Source organism: Phodopus roborovskii, unplaced genomic scaffold (genome assembly GCF_943737965.1).
Source record: "Phodopus roborovskii unplaced genomic scaffold, PHOROB, whole genome shotgun sequence".
NCBI lineage: Eukaryota > Metazoa > Chordata > Mammalia > Rodentia > Cricetidae > Phodopus > Phodopus roborovskii.
Genome location: NW_026126448.1, coordinates 7,306,185 through 7,327,373, shown reverse-complemented (window position 1 = coordinate 7,327,373; position 21,189 = coordinate 7,306,185). Strand labels below are relative to the sequence as shown.

Here is a 21,189-nt window from a genome sequence, read left to right as displayed (position 1 = left end):
GTGTGTGTATGATGTATGTGTGCACATGCATACAGAGGTTGATGTCAGGTGTCTCCCACTTTCCACCTCGCTTGTTGAGAAGGAATCTCTCACTAACCTGGAGTTCACTGATTTATCTAGGCTTAATGCCCAGTGAGCTTCAGAGCATCTCTGTTTCTGCTTCCTCATCGCTGGGATCACAGACATATATTGCTGCATCTATCTTAAAACATTTTTAAAAATTTTTAATTTACTTTATGTGTACCAGTGTTTTGCCTGCATACATGTGTGTGGAGGCCAAGAAAGGGCATCAGATCCCTTGGAATGAAGTTACAGATGTTTGTGAGCTGCCATGGAGGTGCTGAGAATTGAGCCCTGGTCCTCAGGAAGACCAGCAAGTGTTGTTAACCACTGAGCAATCTTGCCAGCAAATATTACCCTCCCTCCCTCCCCCCCTTTCTTGAAACAGGGTCTTTTTATGTAGCTCTGGCTGTCCAGGAACTCAGAGATTTGCATGCTTTTGCTTCCTGAGTGCTGAGATTGAAGGCATGCAACATCATGCCCGACCCTTTTTTTTTTTTTTTTAATATTTGTTTCATGTATAGGAGTGTTTTGCCTGTATATGCATGCTTATCACATGTGACTGATGCAGGCAGAGTTCAAAAGAGGGTATTGGATCCCCTGGAACTGGGTTATAAATGGTTGTGAGCCACCATATGGGTGATGGGAACTGAACCTGGGTCTTCTGCAGGGGTAGCATGTGCTCTTAATTGCTGAGCCATCCTTCTAGTGACACATGACTCTTTCTGGGTTTTTGAGACAGTCTCATGTAGCATAGTCCTGCTTCAAACTAGTCGAGAAATTATGATTCTTCTGCATCTGTCTCCATAATGGGATTACAGGTATGCATTACCACTTAGGCCTCATTGTTTCTGTCCCTCTCTCCCTCCTTCCTTTTTCCTTTTAGTTTTCTGTTTTGTTTTGTTTATTTTTGTGGTTGAAGAGTGAATTTAGGACCTACACATTTTTTTTTTTTTTTTTTTTTTGAGACAGGGTTTCTATGTAAATTTGGAGCCTGTTCTGGTCTCGAACTCACAGAGATCCTCATACCTCTGCCTCCCGAGCACTGGGATTATAGGTGAGTGCCATCAACACCCAGCTGAACCTACACATCTTAAGCAAGCACTAAATTACATCCCTGGTCTAGATTAGTCCTGAATTTCTTATACTTTTCTTGGTATTACAGTGTCTTTACAATTTTATAAAAAAGATTTATTTTGGTTTTATGTTGCATGGATATTTTGCTTGCATATATGTCTGTGCACTGTGTACACACCTTCTGTGGAAGACAGAAGAGGGCAAAAGACCCCCTGGAACTGTGGCTCCAGACAGCTGTGAGCTGCCACGTGGATGCTGAAAACAGAGCTTGGGTCCTCTTGAGGAGCTGCCAGTGCTCTTAACTGCTGAGCCACCTCTCCAGCCCCAGAGTGCCTTTTAAGTAGTTCTTTTTCTAAAAAAAATTTTATTCTTTGTGGAAGTCACATTTTACATCCTGATCCCACTCATCTCTAATCCCCTCACTTCTGCCCTCTGCCCTTGCAAACTTCCCCATAAAGCAAAATTAAAAAAAACCAAAAACCAAAATCCAAACCAAACCAACCGAGCAAGCAAACAAAGGAACAAAAGCCAAATAAAGAGACCCTATCCCAAAAAACAAAAACAAAACCAAATTAGTTTACAGGCTGAGAATGTAGCTTAGTTGGGAGACTGCTCACCTAGCATTCATCAGGCCCTGGGTTTAGATTTTCATAAGCAGGTGGTGGTGGTAGTGTATGCCTATAATCCAAGTACTTGGGAAGTAGAGGTGGAAGCATCATCAATTTAAGGTGATCTTCAACTGACATAGGCATTGAGGAACTCCAGGCCAGAATTTTGATCAGGTTTTAAAAAGAAACAAAATGAAACAAAGTAACCTCCCTTCTTTTTGGTGTTTTGAAATGGGCTTATCTGTCCCACTGGGAGAGCCAGGTGGGCTTCCACCTTCTAGCAGTCCCTCTGGCTCAGCTTCTGGGCTGATATACTACAGGCAAGTGCTCCTATGTCCAGGTGAGGAGATGGTTTTTCTTTTTCTTTTCTTTTCTTTTTTTTTTGTTATATGGAGACAGAGTCTTAATAGCTCACGCTGGCCTTTAACTGGCTACCCAAGGACAACCTTGAATTCCTGATCCTCTTGCTTCTACCTTATAAGGGCTAGAATTACAGGATTTACTGTTATGGCTGGCTCTGTGGACATACTGTTGTGAGACAAAGTCTTACAAGTAGCCCAGGCTGGCATAGAACTTAGGATTCCCTTGCCTCAGTCTCCTTAGTGCTGAGATTGTGAGCATAAGCCACTATGTCTGATATTTATTTATTTCATACTGGGGACTGAACCCAGGACTTTGTACATACTAAGCAATCGTTCGACTATTGAATTATATATACCCTTAGATCTTTTTATTTTTGAGACAGGTTCTAATACTGTCCAGGCTGGTCTTGAACTAGGGGCCAATCCTCCTGCCTCAGCTTTCTGAATGGCAGGACCATGCAGCTTAGGCTCTCTGAAATTGAGAATTCATTCTTATCACTAAGTAGTGCCTAAGGAACTTTATATTCCATCTACTCAGAAGAGCAGGCTTCCGAATACTGTAACAGTTGTACTTACTAATGGCTGTTAAAGAATTTCCACAAAATTAATTTCAACCTATTTTAATATAATTAGACCGGCTTAGACTGACACCGAGGACAAGATCAGAGCTAACAGATGTACAGAATGCCGACTCCAGAGCTTTGGAGTGCTTCTTCATTTGCCCTTTTTGGTTCCCAGGAAGCAGCTGCTTTCTGATGGCACCACAGTATGTCAGGGGCTGCAGAGAGGCTCATCTGCCTGCTTGAATCCCATCCCCAGGACTCACATGGTAGAGAGAATCAACTCCTACAAGTCGTTCTTAGACTTCCACACCCATATCAGGGCATATCAGGCCTCAGTAGGGCACAGACACACACACTCTCTTTCAACAAATATATAAATGTAAAAAGGGAAAAAAAGGCAATAGGTTGTCTAATGAATCTTTAACATAGTGCTTTTTTTAAAGCAGTATTTGTTTGCTTAGCTACAGTGTGTGTATGTACCCCCCCCACCTCCTGTGCCTGCATGTGTGAGTGTGTATGTACTTATCATACTTGTGTATGGGAATTAGAGGGCAGCCTTTGGAAGTAGGTTCTTTCCTTCCACCATGTAGATTCTGAGGACTGAACTCAGGCTTGGTGGCAAGTACCTGCTGACATCTATTTAGCAAAGAGAATGAAAAGAGGTGGGTGAGAGACTAGCACAGGCTTTTCTATCACTAATTAATTTGTTTAGTATTTGCCATGTATCTTTTATATGTCAGTTGCGGTACTAGGCTTTGGTAAACACTGTTTCTAATACCTAAGGGAGTTATTAGTGGAGTGGGTAGAAGAAAGGGAAAGGGAGAAAAAGCAGGTCAAATAGGCAGGGGAACAGATTGTGGAAGTGGTTAATCAGTTATACTCTGAGAGATGAGGCATGGGGGGGGGTGAACAGTACCATAACCCTCACTGCTGATGTTAGTACCCGCTCTTTACCAGAGGCCCCACTAAAAGAAGCTCAGCACACTGACACAGACCACCCACAATCACCATAAGGACGAAGGCAAGAGACAAGCAGAGGCTGAGGGAGGTAAGGGAAATTATGAACCCTGGAGCTACATAGTTCATGGTCTTATGTTATTTTTAAAGGATCAAATTAAACATCTTTGAACATTTTTGTGTAAGCTAAGAGTCCTGTATTGAATTTCAATGGAATTCTCTCTGGATCCTTTGATGGAGATTAAAAATTTCCATATGAATACAAGAATGAAACACTTACTCTTAGCTTTTTTGTGTCTGTTTTCAATGCTCCACACCAATGTGGATAGCAAATATTCCTTGGTCCCTTCCCTGGAAAACAAGTCAGTTCTTTTGAAGAAGTGACAAAGCACAGACAGCTGGAGGATTTTTAGAGCCTTCATGGATCAAACAGAACTGTCACTCCAACAGGCAAGCAAACAAGCCTTGGCACATAGTCCTATCAGCAGACACCCAAGGTAACTGACTGACGCGAAGCTGTCCTGCCAGGTCACAGCCACTTCTGCTGACACTCAACTTCAGATCATTCCCTTATAGTGCAGTTGGCCTCGCCGTAGAGGTTGCTCACAGCTGTGCCAAGAACTGGTACAAGGCAAGGTTATTGTGATCTATTGTGGGACCTAATGACATTAGACCTAAAATAAAGGCTACCACCTGACCAGCTGGATACAGTACTCTGAAGAACCTTCAGACTGTAGTGATGTACCACTGTACCTGAGTGGACTATTTGTTTCAGGATTTATAACTCCATGTTCAGTTTTTAGTGTTATGTTGTACATTGTTGTTTTGTTGCCCTGTAGCCTAGGCTGGCCTGGAATTTGCAATCCTCGTGCCTCTACCTCCCAAGTGCTGAAATTACAGGCATGAGTCACCATACCTGGCTCAATATACTTTATATTGAAATTTACTAGTTTTTACTTTGTGTATTTTGATTCTGGCAACTCTGAGAGACAAGGGCAGATGGGGATGGGAACACAGTAAGGGTTTCTTCCACAGATTTAGCAAAGGGGAGGCAGTTTGGGCTAAGGCTATGGATCACTCTGGTACAGCCGACTGCAGAGGAAAGTCCCACCTGGCAGACCTTCTGGCCAGCAGACATAGTCATCACCAATTTCAGGCTTGTCCTCAGAGCACATATCTCGTTTTTACATTTTCAAAGTGTGCAAACAAGAAACTCACAATAGTCAAATGAGCTACAGCAGCTAGGGTAAGGCTAAAGCATTCCTTCTTCTTTTTAAGAACACTGACTGCAAGCTGGGTGGTGGTGGCACACACTTTTAATCCTAGCACTCTGGGAGGCAGAGGCAGGTGGATGTCTGTGAGTTCGAGGCCAGCCTGGTCTATAAAGTGAGTTCCAGCCTACACACAGGATACACAGGGAAACTCTGTCTTGAAAAAAATAAAAATAAAAAAGAACAATGGCTGCTCTTCCAGAAGACCAAGGTTTGATCCCAAGACCCACATGGCAGCTCATAACCATCTGTAACTCTAGTCTTCGACACCCTCTTCTGTCCTCCATGGGCACCAGACACACACATGCCCAATTCTCTTATATTTACAGTTGTGAGCCTAGCCTTTAACAGCTCAGCTATCCCTCCGGCCCTGGGCCTAGTTCTCTTTCCCTCTTTCCTTTATTTCCATGCACATCCTGATCCATCTGCCAAAGACAGAGATCGTTTTTTGTTTGTTTTTGTATTTTGGTACAAGTGGGGACTGGACCCAGGGATACTATAAAAGTACCCTACCTCTGAAGCACTTTATATTCCTAGTCCTATTTTTACTTATTATTGTATGGCTAAGTTGCTAAGGCTGGTCTTGGACTTGTTGTGTAGCTCACGTAGGTTTGAACTTGTGGTTTTGCTGAGCCTGTTCTGCTATGTACAACTCAGTTGATTTGAGCTAAGATTCTTTGGTCAAGCTGCTCTGGGGGAACTTGGCTGCTGGAGTGCCCACTTTTCAGTCACCAGAGCTGTTCAGGCAGGGACTTATCCAGAAGTCATCAAGGGAAATTAAGCCTCTTAAGCATTGCATCATTAAACTCTTTTCCTGTCTAGTCTTCTTAGAAATCCAGCTGTATTTCTACTCAATATGTAGTCAAGGAAGGCCCTGAATTCCTGATCCTCCTGTCTCCACCTGCCAAGTTCTGGGACTACAGGTATGCCACACTCAGCTTATTTAAAGTTTTTATAAAAAAGTTCTGATGATTTATTACTTTGCAGATCCTCAAAATATAAACAGAGTACCTTTGGTACAAGCAAAGTAACAATATGTAGATAATTTAATTCAATCCTAAAACAAATGAAAATCAACTGTGATCTTTGCCACCTGGTCTACAGAGCTAGTTCCAAGACAGCCTCCAAAGTAATACAGAGAAACCCTGTCTCAAAAAACCAAAAACAAAAACAAAAGAGTTCGGGTAAAGCATTTATGTGGGATACACAAGGCCCTAAGTTCTAGCTCTAGCACTTAATCACAAGGTAGTTTGTTAGTTAAAAACTATACCTTATGGTTAGGTAAGGTGGCACACACCTTTAATCCCAGCACTCTAGAGGCAGAGACAGGTGGATTTCTTTGAGTTTGAGGCCAGCCTGGTCTTCATAGCCAGTTCCAGGCTTTCCAGGGCTACATAGTGAGACCCTATCTCAAAATAAAAGCAAAGCTGAGGGGTGGAGTGTGTGTGTGGGGTGGCAGCACATGCTTTTAATCCCAGTACTTGGGAGGCAGAGGCAGGTGGATCTCTGAGTTTTGAGTTTGAGGTCAGCCTGGTCTACAGAGTGAGTTCCAGTTCAGCCAGAGCTACACAGAGAAACCCTGTCTTGAAAAACGACAAAAACCAAACACAAGGGCTGGAGACATAACTCAGGGTTAACAGAGTTTACTGTTCTTGCAGCAGACCTGCATTTAGTTCCCAGTAGCAATGTCAGACAGCTAACAACACCCTGTGAGTCCACATCCAGAGGATCTGATGCCTCTGGCCTCTGAGAACAGTCATGCATACACACTCACACACATACATATAAACAAAAGCAAAACCAATAACAAACAAAAACTATACCTTGTTAAAAACTGTAGGTTTATAATAATAATAATAATAAAAAAGTCTGAAAGAGAGAATGTTCAAAATCTGTAGGCTTTCTCTTACCTATTTTCCATTAAGAAATCCACAACGTATTTTTTCAAGCAGTAGAGATGGGCATCCACGAGGCCTGTATGGAAATGTATTCTAGGGTGCCTGTAGGAAGAACAGGGGAGAACAGGCTCATAATCAGGTAATATGGATGTAAGTCTATCTTCAGGTAATGGGTCCTGGAAAGGTGGGGAGGTTCAGAACCATGATGCCTACACCCCAGTTGGGGAGCAACATGGTAGATGGATACTAGCTTTTTTGTTCTAAAAATTTTGTTTTTTATGCTTATTCATTTTATTTTTTGCTTCCATCTTTGTAAGTGTACCATATGTATGCCTGGTGCCCTCTATTTTCAGAAAGACTATGTGAAGGACTGGTATTGCAGTATTGTACACTCACTGCCAGTTTCATCCTCCACATTTGTAGTTATTAATGATCTAATAATATTAAATGGAAAACTCAAAGAATCAAAAATTTTAGATGGGTGAAATCTGGTCCCACATCTCTTGAGAAACAAATAATTGTTTTGTTCAGTTTATCTAAACTTCATATGCTACCTACCTGTCCAGTAGTCACTTATTAGCCATCTTAGTTATCCTCTGTCCTAGCAACACATAGGACTTATGTTCAAGTAGCCTTTACATTATAGTGGCTCCAATGTACAAAGGTAGCAAAGCTAGCAAATTGGATATGCCTAAGACATAAACTATTTAAGTATGCCAAGCACGGTGGCATATGCCCTCAGTCCTAGCACTCAGGGGCAGTGGCAGATGGAGTCTGTGTGGCCAATGCCAGCCTGGTCTACACAGCCAGGGTTACATAGTGAAACATTGACTTTAAATTTTTTTTGTTTTGAAAAATGAAATCATGGAGTGGGGGTTGAGGAGGGGGAGGGGGAAGTTACTGGTGATGATGGTAGCAGAGGCATGTAGATATCTGAGACTGAGGCCAGTCTGGTTTACAAATGAGTTCTAGGACAGCCAGGACTGTTATTCAGAGAAACCCTGTCTCAAAACAAGGAACCAAACAACCAAAACCAAACCAAACCAAACCAAAAAACAACCAAACAAAACAACAGAAAAAGTGAAGTCATAATGGAATTTTGTTTCTTTTATTTTGCTTTGAGACAAGGATCTCAGTATGTAACCCTGGCAGGTCTAGAACCAACTGTATAACCCAGGATGGCCTTAGAATTTACAGAAATCCACCTGCCTCTGCTTTCTGAGTGCTGAGATTAAAGTCATGTGCCACCATGACAAGCATAATAGAATATTTTTGAAAGATTTACATAACTTTTATTATAGTACAGTATTATAACTGCTCTATTTATTATTAATTTTGTTAATCTGCAGTTTTTGTTTTGAGATAACACCTATGTTACTCACATTGGCTTCGATTTTAAGCAATCCTCGTGTCCCATCTTTCCTACTACTGACATTACGGACATGCACCACCACATGGACATTTAGATATACAAACACACACACACACACACACTTTTTGAGACAGGGTATCCCAGACCATATAGTTGAGACTGGTCTTGAACTTCGGGTCCCCTGACATCATCTCCCAAGTGCTGGGGTTAAAGGTATGCATCATTATACCCCGGAGTTTGAGTTTACTTTTAAAAATTTATTTAACTTTATTTTATGTGCATTGGTGTGAAGGTATCAGATCTCCTGGAACTGAAGTAACAGACAGTTGTGAGCTGCTGTGTGGGTGCTTGGAACTGAATCTGGGTCCTCTGCAAGGGCAGCTGGTGATCTTAACCACTGAGCCATCTCTCCAGACTCTTGCATTTATTTTTTTAAATGTTGGGTAAAATTCACTGAAGGAGCCATCTTTGATGAGAGATTTTTTTCTTTCTTAAGGATTTTATTTTAAATCATATGCATGTGGGCGTCTATATATGGGTATGTACATGTGAATGCAGGTGTTCAAGGAGGCCAAAAGAGGATGCGGATCCCCTGGAGCTTGAGTTATTTTGGGGAGTGAGCTACCTGTTTTTGATGCTAGAAACAAACTCAAGGCATCTCTAAGAGCTGTACATACTCAACCACTCAGACATCTCCAGCTTTTGGTGAGAAATTCTAGTTATCAATTTGATTTCAAAACCTGTCATAATGTTTACTATGGTTTTCTATTTTTTCTGAGTTAGTTTAGTCAGTTGGGATGCAACACATGATCTTTGTCATTAAAACTACCATGAAGATTAACCCAGCTCTCTTGTATGGTCTGAACTTTCATCAGCTTTTAGTAATTATTGTGATTTCAAGTAGTTAGGTGAAAAAGTGAGCCAAAGTTTGTTGAGCAGCTTTAATTAATTAATTAATTAATTATTATTATTGTTTGTTTTTCGAGACAGGGTTTCTCTGAGTCCTGGAACTTGCTTGTAGACCAGGCTTACCTATAACTCACTGAGATCCGCCTGCCTCTAAAGGTGTGTACCACCACTGCCTGTTGTGTTGAAGAGTTTTATGACAGGAATTTTCAATGTGTCATAAGAATATATTCCTTTTTTTTCAAAGATTTTTTTTTCTTTTTAATGTGTTTGCTGTTTTGCCTGCATGTTTGTTTGTGTACCATGTGCTCCTGTAAGACAGAGGAGGGAAGGGGATCCTCCGAAACTGGAATTACAGACGGTTGTGAGCCACCTCATGGATGCTGGGAACAGAATCTGGGTTCTCTGAAAGAGCAACAGGTACTCCTAATCAATGAGCCATCTTTGTAACCCCATGTACTCTTAAAAAAAAAAAAAAAAAATCTTTATTTTAGTCAAGTGGTGGTGGTACATGCTATTAATCCCAACACCCAGAAAGCAGAAACAGGTGGATCTCTGTGAGTTTGAGGCCAGCTGGCCTACAAAGTGAGTTTCAGGACAGCTAGAGCTACACAGAGAAACCCTGTCTTGAAAAATAAATCAAATTTTTATTTATTTAAAAATTTATGTGTGTGTTTTGCTTACATGTACATCTGTGCATTATGTGTGTGCAGTGTCCTCAGAAGCCAGAGGACTAGAGTTGGATCCCCTGGAACTGGAGTGACAGACACTTTTAAGTCACCACATGAGTGCTGGGGATATAGGTGCTCTGCAAAGTTAACTGCTGAGTTATCTATCACTCCACCCCGCACATTCAATTAATAAAATAATTTGTTACATTTATGCATGCACATATTTATTTATTTGAGTGTAAGTGGTATACATGTGCTATATATGTGTAGAGGTCAGTGGACAACTTATGCATTAATTGGCACCCAGCTTTAAGGTACAAATTACAAAAAACAAAACAAAACAAAACAAAAAAAAAAAACCAAACACCCAGCCTGTGGCTTTGTAGCCACTGCCACAGGCCAGAGCTGCACATGGCACTCCCGCCAGAGTCACTGCCCTGCCAGCTAGATTTTTTTCTTTTCCCCCTAAGCCTCTGGGCAAATTTGGGATTTTCCCATTGCAGCCTCTCTACAACAGCCTCCAGCTGCCACTCAAATTCTGCAAGCACCTGGGATCCAAACAATAAAGGATTTACCCACCCTAGACTGGCTAGCAGTAGAGCATGAGAGAGACTCTTATTAATCTCAGGGTCATGATGGATGCCAATTGTTGCACGTGTTCTGATTGGTCTTAATAGCAAAAACATGAAGCCAAATTTAAGGATAAATGCTGAAAGATCAGAGAGACAAAGGAGCAAACCAACTCCTTAGCCTAAGAAAGCACCAAACTCCCGTCTCTGCCCTGCCTTATCACTTCCCGCCTATCTGTACAGACCTCCAGATCTCTATGGTTAACTAGTGGCTAGCTCCACCCTCTGATCTCCAGGTAAGCTTTATTTGTTAGAGCACAAACAAACTATCACCACAAATATGTGGGCCTGGGAATTAAATGCAGGTCATCACACTTGGTAGCAAGTGCTGAGCTATCTTATTGACCTTTTTGCACAAATATCTTAATTGTCACTAATATATCTATGTTCACTATAATGTATAAAAATTAAATTTTTTTATTTTATGTGTATGGGTGTTTTGTCTACATTTATGTTTGAGGTGAGCCTGGTCTTCATAATGAGATCCTGACTCAAAACAAAGACAATTTTATTCAGATAGTCTCCCAACTTTTGGTTTAATGGTTGGGTAAATTCTTCTTGAGTGCCAGGCATAAAATTATATTAGGTGTGTGTGTCTACTGTAGCACAGGATCTCATGTAACCTAGGCTGGCATCAAATTTACTAAGTATTGAGGCTGGCCTTGAACTCCTGATTCTCCTGCCTCTACCTCCTAACTGCTGCAAATGCATATGATACCTTGATTTCTACCTCTAGGTCCAGGGGATTCCTCTCCTTTCTTCAGACCTCTGCAGCCAACAAGAACTCACTTGGTGCACATACATACATGTAAGCAAAACACTCATGTAAGATTAATAAATATAAGAAAATTTAAAATATCCTTTAGCTAGTTTAAGCCTGGGCCTAACTCTATTCTCTCTTCCAAAGTAATTTCATCCATTTTCATGTCTCAGTAATATCTGTATATCAGTATTTACAAAATTTCACTGTACTCTGTTTCAAAACCAAAACACTGAACAAAACCACACTGTCCCCTGAGCCCTAGTTCTCTATTAAAACTCCCTCTTGGCATTTTTACCTGCAATTCAGTAAATCCCAACTGAACTTTGGATCACCTGCCACAAACCCAGTCCCTCCTCATTCATCCTAATGCTCAAACCACAGCCTGAGACATTCCTGACACCTGTGTGTTCTTAGGCTTTACCCACTAAATCCTAATTTATTCACTCCCCTCCCTCCAGAGTCAGTACTCTAGTCCACATTACCATCATTTCTCACATGATTACTACATTTTCACTTTTACCTGCTCTCTGCATCTTCTTTAATAAGTCTAATCTGTTTTCCACACAATTCAATTTGTCTTTTCAAAGACAAATTTGATCATGCCATTTGCCTCCTTGAAAATCTTAATTAGTACTGTGGTAGGATTTTTTTTTTTAATATTTTAGATATTTTTTAAACTATATTTATCTCCAGCTCTAGGGGATCCAATGCCTTGTTCTGACCTCCTCAGGCACTCATGTGCACAGACATATATTCACATACACTAAATAAATAAAATAATAATAATAATAATAATAATAATAATAATAAAAAGCAAAGTGAAAGTCAGAGAATTCTGAGCAGCTCTCCATAGCTGTGTGGCAGGGTTGCAGTGTTGGGTATGGGAAGTTGTTAGAAGAGTGACTAGAGGAGTAAGGAGAGATAGATGACTAAAGTCTAAGGAATGTGTGCTTTATCCTAGAACAATGCATTCATTGCTGTAAGGAGGAAAGGCAATACAGAACAAGGTTGAAAAGCCTAGAGGTTGTGGGAAAGCAAGGGAGCATGGAATAAAAGGCCTAAGTGAAGGGAGGCTGTCCCTGAATTACAGACACAGCAGAGACAGAACTGAAGGTAAGTCTGAGTGATGGGGAGTATGCCTGAAGAGCAGATGCTGGGAAACCAGGAAGTGTGTATCACATGCTGGGATTTCCCTGAGAAGGAGCAGCAGCAGTAGTTGCTGGGAAGAATGGAAGGCTGGTCTGAGATTGGCAAAACTGAATCATGGTTTTGATGGTTCAATTAAGATCAGAACTATGGATTTATAATGGTGCTAATTTATACCAACACAAAATAGTCCCCTTGAAAAACTTAAAATCTATATAGTAGTTGACAAAACAGATGTATAAGGTAACTAGAAGTTGAGCCTTGGGCCAGGGATACAGTTCAGTGGTAGAGAGCTTGCCTAGCCCTAGGTTTATCCCCCAGCACTACAAGGCAAAAAAGAATATTATAGGGCAATGGGTGTGGGGGCGGCAGCAATAAGCTTCCTTGCTACTTGCTGGGGGATGTCCTTCTATATGCTGTGAATATGTTTCTCTTATTGGCAGATGTTTTGGCCAATGGACAGGCAGGATTTAGCTAGGTGGGAAATGCAAACAGGGATAGAGAAAGGTAGTAGGTGAAGTCATAGAGATGCCATGTAGCTGCCTAGGAAGTAAGAGGTCAAGGTATCACCGTAAACCAAGATCATGTGGAGATACACAAATTAATAGAAATGGGTTAATAATTAAGAGAGAGCTACCCAATAAGAAGCCTGAGCCATTGGTCAAACAGTTTATAATTAATATAAGCCTCTGTGTGTTTATTTGGGACTAAATGGCTGTGGAACTAGGCAGGATAGAAATTTCCATCCAAAGCCTTCAATCCCAGCGCTGTGGAGGCAGAGACAGGTGGATCTCTGTGAGTTCAAGGCTAGCTTGGCCTATTAAGCGAATTACAGGGCAGCCTCCAAAGCTACAGAGAACCCTGCCTTGAAAAACAAATGAAAACAAAAACAAAAAAAAAAACAAAACAAAACAAAATAAAAAAAAAAAAAAAAGGAAAGCAAACAAGCAAGCAAAGGTATTTATTTGTACTGCTGAAGACCGGAGTTGGCAACACACAGGCAAAAGGCTGGAAGATTTCCCTTGCTCTCTGCAGCCCATATAGTCATCTCTAAAGACCAAGAGTTCTCATAGCCAAGTTTCTTTATAGAACTGAAAAAAAAATATGGAAAACTAAAAACAAATGTCCAGTGTTTTGGATTTTAGCCTTTTTTTTTTTTTTTGAGACAGGGTTTCTCCACTTAACCCTGGCTGTCCTGCAATCCTAAGTAGACCAGGTTAGCCCCGAACTCAGAGATCCACTGGCTCTGACTCTAGAGTGCTGGGACTAAAGGTACCACCACAACTGACTTTTTTTTTTTGGCTTAGAAACAAGTCCTTCTATGTTACCTATCCTTACCATAAAATGAGAGAAGTATTTTAGGAATTAGGGTTGGTTATGTATCAACGGGGATGATACTAATTTAGATAAGTTAGTTCAAGACTTTCCACACATAAAACAAATGAAGTTTAAACCATTTTTCATTATTTTTAGTTCCAAAATAGATTTGGCCTTTTTTTTTTTTTTTTTTTTTTGAAGTCTTGACAAATGTCCTTGTCTCCCCAGACACAAATGCCTAAACCTTCCAAGATGAACTTGTAAACATTTTATTTCATTTTAAAAGATATCTTTAAAAGCTTGTTTTTATATGTTTATTACCCTTCCAGGAAAAAAACAAAAAAGCCACCCTTGACCTCTTGACTAGAATTTAAAAGTGAATCACATAACAGTGTGGGAAGAGCATCATGATTTTCTTATTAAGTGTTTGGCACAAATGCCTTACACTTTTGAACTATTAAAAACACATGGCTGTCAGAAATAAAACAAGAATTCCCCCATTTCCCCCAAGACAGGATTTCTCTGTGGAGCTCTGGCTGTCCTGGAACTCACTCTATAGACCTTGACCTCACCTGCCTCTGCCTCCAGAGAGCTGCCACCACTGCCCAGCCATAAAACAGGAATTCTTTAAAGAATAACTAAACCAGATTCAGCTGGAGAAACCAAGGCTTAGAGAAACAACTGATTTTCTTTAGCCTTCTGGCTTTATACATTTCTAAAATCCCTTCATTGCTATTTTATTGGAGTTTGAAGAGTCAGCTTACATATTATTTCTATTAACCCTGGAACAAACTATGTAGATAACCATTCTGGTCTTGAAAGGTCCACCTGCCTGCTTCCTGGGGAAAGCTGGCATTCTTTATGGTCTAGATGACTGGCCAGCTGCTCTTCAGACAGTATGCTAGAGAGGCACAAGGAGGCTGTGAAAGTGACAGATGCAGAATTTACATAAAGGGCAGGAGAGGGGCTCAGTGCTTTCAAAGCCTAAACACCTGAGTTCCATCCCTAGACCATATAAAGGTAGAAGGAGAGAATCCATCCAACAGATGGCAAAGCACACACATCATACCCACATGAAGGCATACACACACACACACACAAAATAATAATAATAATAAAATTAAAATAGAATTCATAGCCAAAATAAAGGATTATAATAAAAACAACATATCCTATCACCAGATTTTGGCTACTGAATTTGTTTTTCTGTTAAAAAAAAAATTAATTAATCCAACAAAAGGAACCAGCCACCCTTAGGGAGGAAAAAGCCAGATAAAAACAAAGGTAACAAAAACAAGAAGTTTTTAGTTGGGTAATCCTGGTCTGTAAGGAGCTGGAGAGAGAGCTCAGTGGTTAAGAATAATTGCTGCTCTTGCAGAGGACCCAGGTTCTATTCCCAGCACCCACAGGGTGGCTCATAACCATTGGTAGCTAACACCAGTTCTAGGGAATTTGATGCGCACTTACAATCTCCATAGGCACTGCATGCTCATAGTACACAAACATACATGCAGGTAAAACACCCATACATATAAAAAATAAAAATAAACAAAAAACAAATGAGTAGATGGAATACAGTCAAGATACTAGGATATGATGTGATTATGGAGTTCTGTATACTTTGTTAATTTGATAGACTATTTAACTGTTAAAAATGTTTAAGAATGGTTCTTCACACACATTTCATAGATAATAAAGAAAGGATTCTGCCATAGGATATAACATGATGAACTTTGAGGATATCATGCATAATAAAATGCCAACCACAAAAAAATATAGCATTTCACTTATAGAAGATATATAAATTACTCAAATGAACAGATAAAGTAGAGCTGTGACTTCCAGGGGCTTATGGAGAAGGAGAGTAGGGAATTGAGCTTAGTGAGATAAGAGTTTCATACTTTCCAGATGTGAACTCTACAGACTTGTTTCCTACTGACGTGGTCACACTTCCACCACCGATGGTGAATTATGCTATGTGCTTTCCAGCACATTTGAAAAAGGAGGATCTCTAACGCTGTCAGCAGGTCAGTCCCCCACCCCAGATGCTATGCTCTACTGCACTGCAGGACTTGGCTCTATCTTGGTAAGAGAAGACTTGGGGAATGCTAAGTGCATGCCGTGAAGAAAAGCTGGTGTCCTGTCTGTCTCTAGGGAGAGTGTTCACATACTTTTCTCAATTTCACACAGTATTATCTAGTTTTCCTTCCTTCTTTCCCATGGTGGGTGGTTTTATTTGGTTTCAAGAAAAGGAGAACTGCCAAGAAGACAATCCCTAGGGCTTACTTCTGCAGGATGGATCCCTTAATGACCAGCTCTTCATCCAAGTCTGCTTCATTAGCCATAAAGAGCAGCCTTTTTCCTGTGCTGTCCACTCCAATGAAGTCACGCTGCTCCACTGAATCATATAAAAGAAAGAAAATCAAATCAAGCCAGTTCTCTTCCTTGCACGACTAATCAGAGGATAGGGGACCTACTTATACTGCTCTAGAGTCAAATAGGACTGTGGTATGAGGGGCGTCATGATGAATATCATGCCATACTACACAGTTTAAAGCATAAAGTGTCAAATATATTTATATTGCTCTAAAGGATTATTATTAGGTAAACTGGTAAACTTTGAATAAGATAATAATGCATTGTACCAGTGCAACTTTCAATTTTAAGGGACTGTTTTCTGGAGGAGGAATGGTTCACAAATATACATTTAAAAGTAGAGGGGACTCAGCAGCATCCTATTTTCAAGTAGTTTGCAAATAATACAGTTTTACATATATTGTTTATGCATATTATATTTTCTGAATATGAATATATACATAAAAGGAGAAGAGGATGGAGTAAATGTTAAAAATTGGAAAATCAGGCTGGAGAGATGGCTCAGGTTAGGAGCACTGACTACTCTTCCAGAAGTTCTGAGTTCAATTCCCAGCAACCACATGGTGGCTCACAACTATCTGTAATAAGATCTGGTGCCCTCTTCTGGTCTTCTGGCATATATGTAGACAAAATACTATATACATAATAAATAAATAAATCTTTTTAAAAAATTGGAAAACTCTAGGTAAAGTTCTCTGTGTTATTCTGGTAAACTACTATATTTTAAAACACTCCATAAACATGAAATTATTTCAAAAATAAAAAGCTAAGCAGTGGTGTGTGCCTTTAATCCCAGCACTTGGGAGGCAGAGGTAGGTGATCTCTACGATTTCAAGGCCAGCCTGGTCTACAGAGTGAGTTCCAGGACAGCCAGGGCTCCACAGATAGACCCTGTCTCAAAAAAGCCAAAACCCAAAACAAACAAAAAGACTAAACAAAACAAAAAAGTTAAGAGATAAGCAAGGTGGTGTGTGTCTCTAATACTAGTATCTGGGAGGCTAAAGCAAAAAAGACTTTAAACTAAAGGCCAGCCTAAGAAATGAAAGAGGTTGGAGTAACTCAGTGGTGAAGCATTTGCCTAACATGCAAGAAGTCTTGGGTTTAAGTGTGAGCATCAAAGAGAGGAAAAAAAAGTGGGGACAGTCAATCAAAAAAGCAAATGACTTATCTATCTAAAACATATCACAGAAAGTATAGCAGGGAATTCTCTTTGCAAATAATCTAGGTCACAAGAAGCTAGGTCTGTTCACTGTGAAAGTGGGAATACTATTATTTACCATTATCCATAGTCAATCAAAATTAATTACATATCTACTATGGAACTGTAAAATATGCATTAACAAAAATGCTTTACTAGGCAAAGAGTTTGATGGCTGCCAATTTATTGCTACTTCCAATGGTCTATTTCTTTTCCCCAACCACAATATAAATACTTCAAAGGTATTACTGTTTTGCATTTCCTATAACATCTAGCTCATTGTTGGACACTTCATAATATGTGCTATTTGGCTAGGGAGACGGCTGAGAGAGAAGTTCTTGCTACACAAGCATGAGGACCCAAGTTCTATCCCTAGCATTCTTGTGAAAGCTGGGTATGTGGTATTCACTTGTAGCACCATAGCTGGGGAGGCAGAAACAGGAGAATGCCTGGGCTTGCTGGCAAGCTACTTTAGCTGAATCAGAGAGCTTCAGGTTCAACAAAAGATTGTATTTAAAAAACAAAACAAACAAACAAACAAACAAAAAAACTCAAAAAACAAGGGACTGGAGAGATGGTTCAGGTAGGAGCACTAGCTGCTCTTCCAGAGGTGCTGAGTTCAATTTCCAGCAACCACATGGTTCACAACCATCTATAATAAGATTTGGTGCTCTCTTCTGATGTGCAGATATACAAGCAGGCAAAACCTGTATACATAATAAATAAATAAATCTTTAAAATTAAAAAAAGCAATGTGGAGAGTGATTGTGGAAGGCATCTAACATTGATCTCTGGCTGCCAAATGCAAGGTGTATCCACACACAGGAACATATTTAAAACACACACATGCACAAACACAAATATTCACACTAGCAACTATACAATGTATCATTTTTTTGTTTGTTTGTTTGCTTTTTGTTTTTTTTTTGAGACAGGGTTTCTCTGTATTGTTTTGGAGCCTGTCCTGGAACTAGCTCTGTAGATCAGGCTAGCCTCTAAGGAGTGCTGGGATCAAAGTCATGCACCACCAACAACTGCCCAGCTGTTTTGTTTTGCTTTGCTTTTTTTTGAGACAGGATTTTTCTGTGTAGTCCTGGCTGTCCTGGAATTCAATCTTTAGACCACAGATATCCCCTTGCCTCTGCATGCTGAGATTACAGGCATGGGACACCTTGCAAGTGTATGTATCCAAAGACATGTATACACACAAGTAGCACAGTGTAACAATTAAGAACTGAGCTTCTTAAACTAGTCTACTAGGGTGTGCATCTCAGCATGGTTGCTTACTTTATATAATTACAATAATTAACCTCTCTATTCTTTAGTTAAATGGGATCAATAGCATTTAAATATATAGGTTTATTAGGAAGATTAAATGAGTTAATATATGTAAAGAATTTATAGTAGTATTATTAACCAAACTACTAAAATATTTAAGCTGTCGGGCAGTGGTGGCACATGCATTTAATCTCAGCACTCAGGAGGCAGAGGCAGGTGAGTTCCAGGCCAGCCTGTTCTAGAGATCAAATTCCAGGATGGCCAGGGCTACACAGAGAAACCCTGTCTTGAAACAACAAACAACAAAAACAAAAATAAGTTTAAGTTGTCAGGTGTAGAGGCACCTGCCTTTAATTCCTGCACCTGGGAGGCAGAGGCAGATCTCTGTGAGTTCAAAGCTATCTTGCCTTATAAGTGAGTTCCAGGATAGCTAGAGTTACACAGTGAGATCCTGCCTTGAAAAAAACAAAAACCAAACAAACAAAAATTTAAGCTAGGGTGGGGGTGGTGCAAATCTTTATTCCCAGCTTTTGGGAGTCAGAGGATCTAAGTTTGAGGCAAGCCTGGTCTACAGAGTGAGTTCCAGGACAGTCAGGACTACAGAGAAACGTCTTGAAAACTGAAACCAAACCAAACCAAAACCAAAGACTAAAATGTGTATTTTGAAAGGTCACAAATGTACAGCTTTTACCATCAGAGATATGGTTAGTTCTCAATTCTTTACAATCCTTGGGCTGGTTTAGCAACTAGCTTCTGCTTTCCAAGTGCTGAGATTAAATGTGGGCCACCACTTGAGGCAGTAACTAGCTTTAAGTAAAGGTGAATAGTTTTAATCTCAGCATTTGGGAGGCACAGACAGGTGGATCTCTGTAAGAGTCCAGACTGTTCTACATTGAGAGTTCCAGGCCAACTAAGGCTACAATGAAACTGCCATTTAGTGAGATCCTCTCAATTAAAAAAAAAAAAAAAAGAAAATTTGAATTAAAAGATTACCTAATATGCTAAAATATAGTTAGAGGACATTCATACAACTAGGGCTTCAGTTGGATTAGTAATAAATAAAAAGAAAACAAACAAGCAATAAAACAAAACCGTATTTCGGAAAATAAGAACAGGAAATAAAAATGTGTAAGACTCAATTATAGTAATATAATCATTAAATATCTAGTTAATGATATGATTCCAATAGCCACATTAGGAGACTGTATGGAGTTTGAAAAGCAGGAGCAGGGGGTGTGGTAAAATAGACCTACATCTGAGTAGGAAATTAACAGATAATTCCTAAAGGTAAGATACAGGAAACAGCGGGCATGGTGGCTCATGCCTTTAATCCCAGCTCTCAAGAGGCAAAGGCAGGCAGATCTGTGAGTTCAAGGTCAGCGTGGTCTACATAGCCATATCAAGTTTTAGTCCACTCAAAGGTTATGTAGCAAGATGGGCAGAACTTATAGTTAGACCCTGTCTTTAAAAAAGTATACTCAAAATGCACATAGGTGATACATAATACTATACCATTTTATATACATGGATGAGTATAGAAGTGTGATAGTGTATAGACATGCATGTGTGTGTTCATCCATGTGTCCTGGAGCCAATATCGAGAGACAGGTCCCATGTAGTCAATTATCTGAGACTGAGACTTAAATAGAATATAAACAGTTTTGTATTCTCCTTTCCATATACAAAAGTATATAACAGGATTTAATTAGTAGATATGAACATTTAAGTATCAGAGACTGTCTTGAACCCCAAGCACAGTATCTACAGTGCATAGCTGGTTTCCAATGAATGTTTCTTATATGAAAGGATGAACGACAATAATAATTATAAAATCAACTCTAATCAATCTTACCTGGTTTTTTTTTCCCCTTCTGACCTGGAACTGGTTCTATACTATCTTGTCCTTTTCTCATTAACATGGCAAGTGATGCATCATAAGCTCTGAACAGGTCCACAACTTCATGTAAAGCAACATCTGTTATCAGATCGCAGCTCAGGACCAGCAAATCTGTCTGTCAAATGAAGACAGGAAAGTAAACATCACACACAAAAAATGGCTCACATAAATCATTAAAAACAAGCACAACTTAGAAATACACAAACTACACAGTATGTTTAAATCTTGTTTGAACAGAAAAAAAAATTGTAAAATAAATAGGGTTATTCTAATGGAATTATGCTGGGTTAGAATCTGAAATCTCTGCTGCCCCCTTGTGAACCTTACTGGGCAGTGCTGAGACACTTCTGGTACCAGATCTTTTTTTTTTTTTTTTTTTTTTTATTATTATTATTTTATTTAATTTTATATAACAAAGTCCTGGTACCAGATCTTTAAAGATAGGTGAAAACTGAAAACTATTACACTGTCTATTTTTATGACTTTGGAAATAATTCACAAGCTCTAGGACTAAAGGTGTGCACCACTACCACAAGATGGAAAAAAATCTTTATAAACAATCAGAGGCAGGAGAGATGGCTCAATAGTTAAGAGCTCTTATTACACTTGCAGAGGACCTGAGTTTGGTTACTAGTACCACTGTGGCTGTATTAGAAAGAATTTGATACCTCTTTTGACCTCCATGGACACCAGGCATTCAAAACACACACACACACACACACACACACACACACACCAGGCAAACCACTAACGTAAAAAAAAAAAAAGAATCTAAATAAAAAACCAAAGATATTCTGCTAAAGTGTTATGATTATATAATACCTCATTCTTTGGTAATTC

General features: G+C 39.7%; 1 protein-coding gene across 3 annotated transcripts in view; it reads right to left on the bottom strand.

Moving 5' to 3' along the window:
• The window catches only part of Eif2b3 (eukaryotic translation initiation factor 2B subunit gamma), a 63,322-nt gene that overhangs the window by 17,948 nt on the left and 24,185 nt on the right, over positions 1 to 21,189 (bottom strand). For all 3 annotated transcript variants that reach the window (XM_051188551.1, XM_051188552.1, XM_051188553.1), the window contains exons 4-6: positions 20,305 to 20,464; positions 15,887 to 15,998; positions 6,809 to 6,898 (exon numbers count right to left, since the gene is read on the bottom strand). In XM_051188551.1, coding sequence (XP_051044508.1) covers positions 6,809 to 6,898; positions 15,887 to 15,998; positions 20,305 to 20,464 — 362 coding nt within the window. The remainder of the gene's footprint in view (positions 1 to 6,808; positions 6,899 to 15,886; positions 15,999 to 20,304; positions 20,465 to 21,189) is intronic.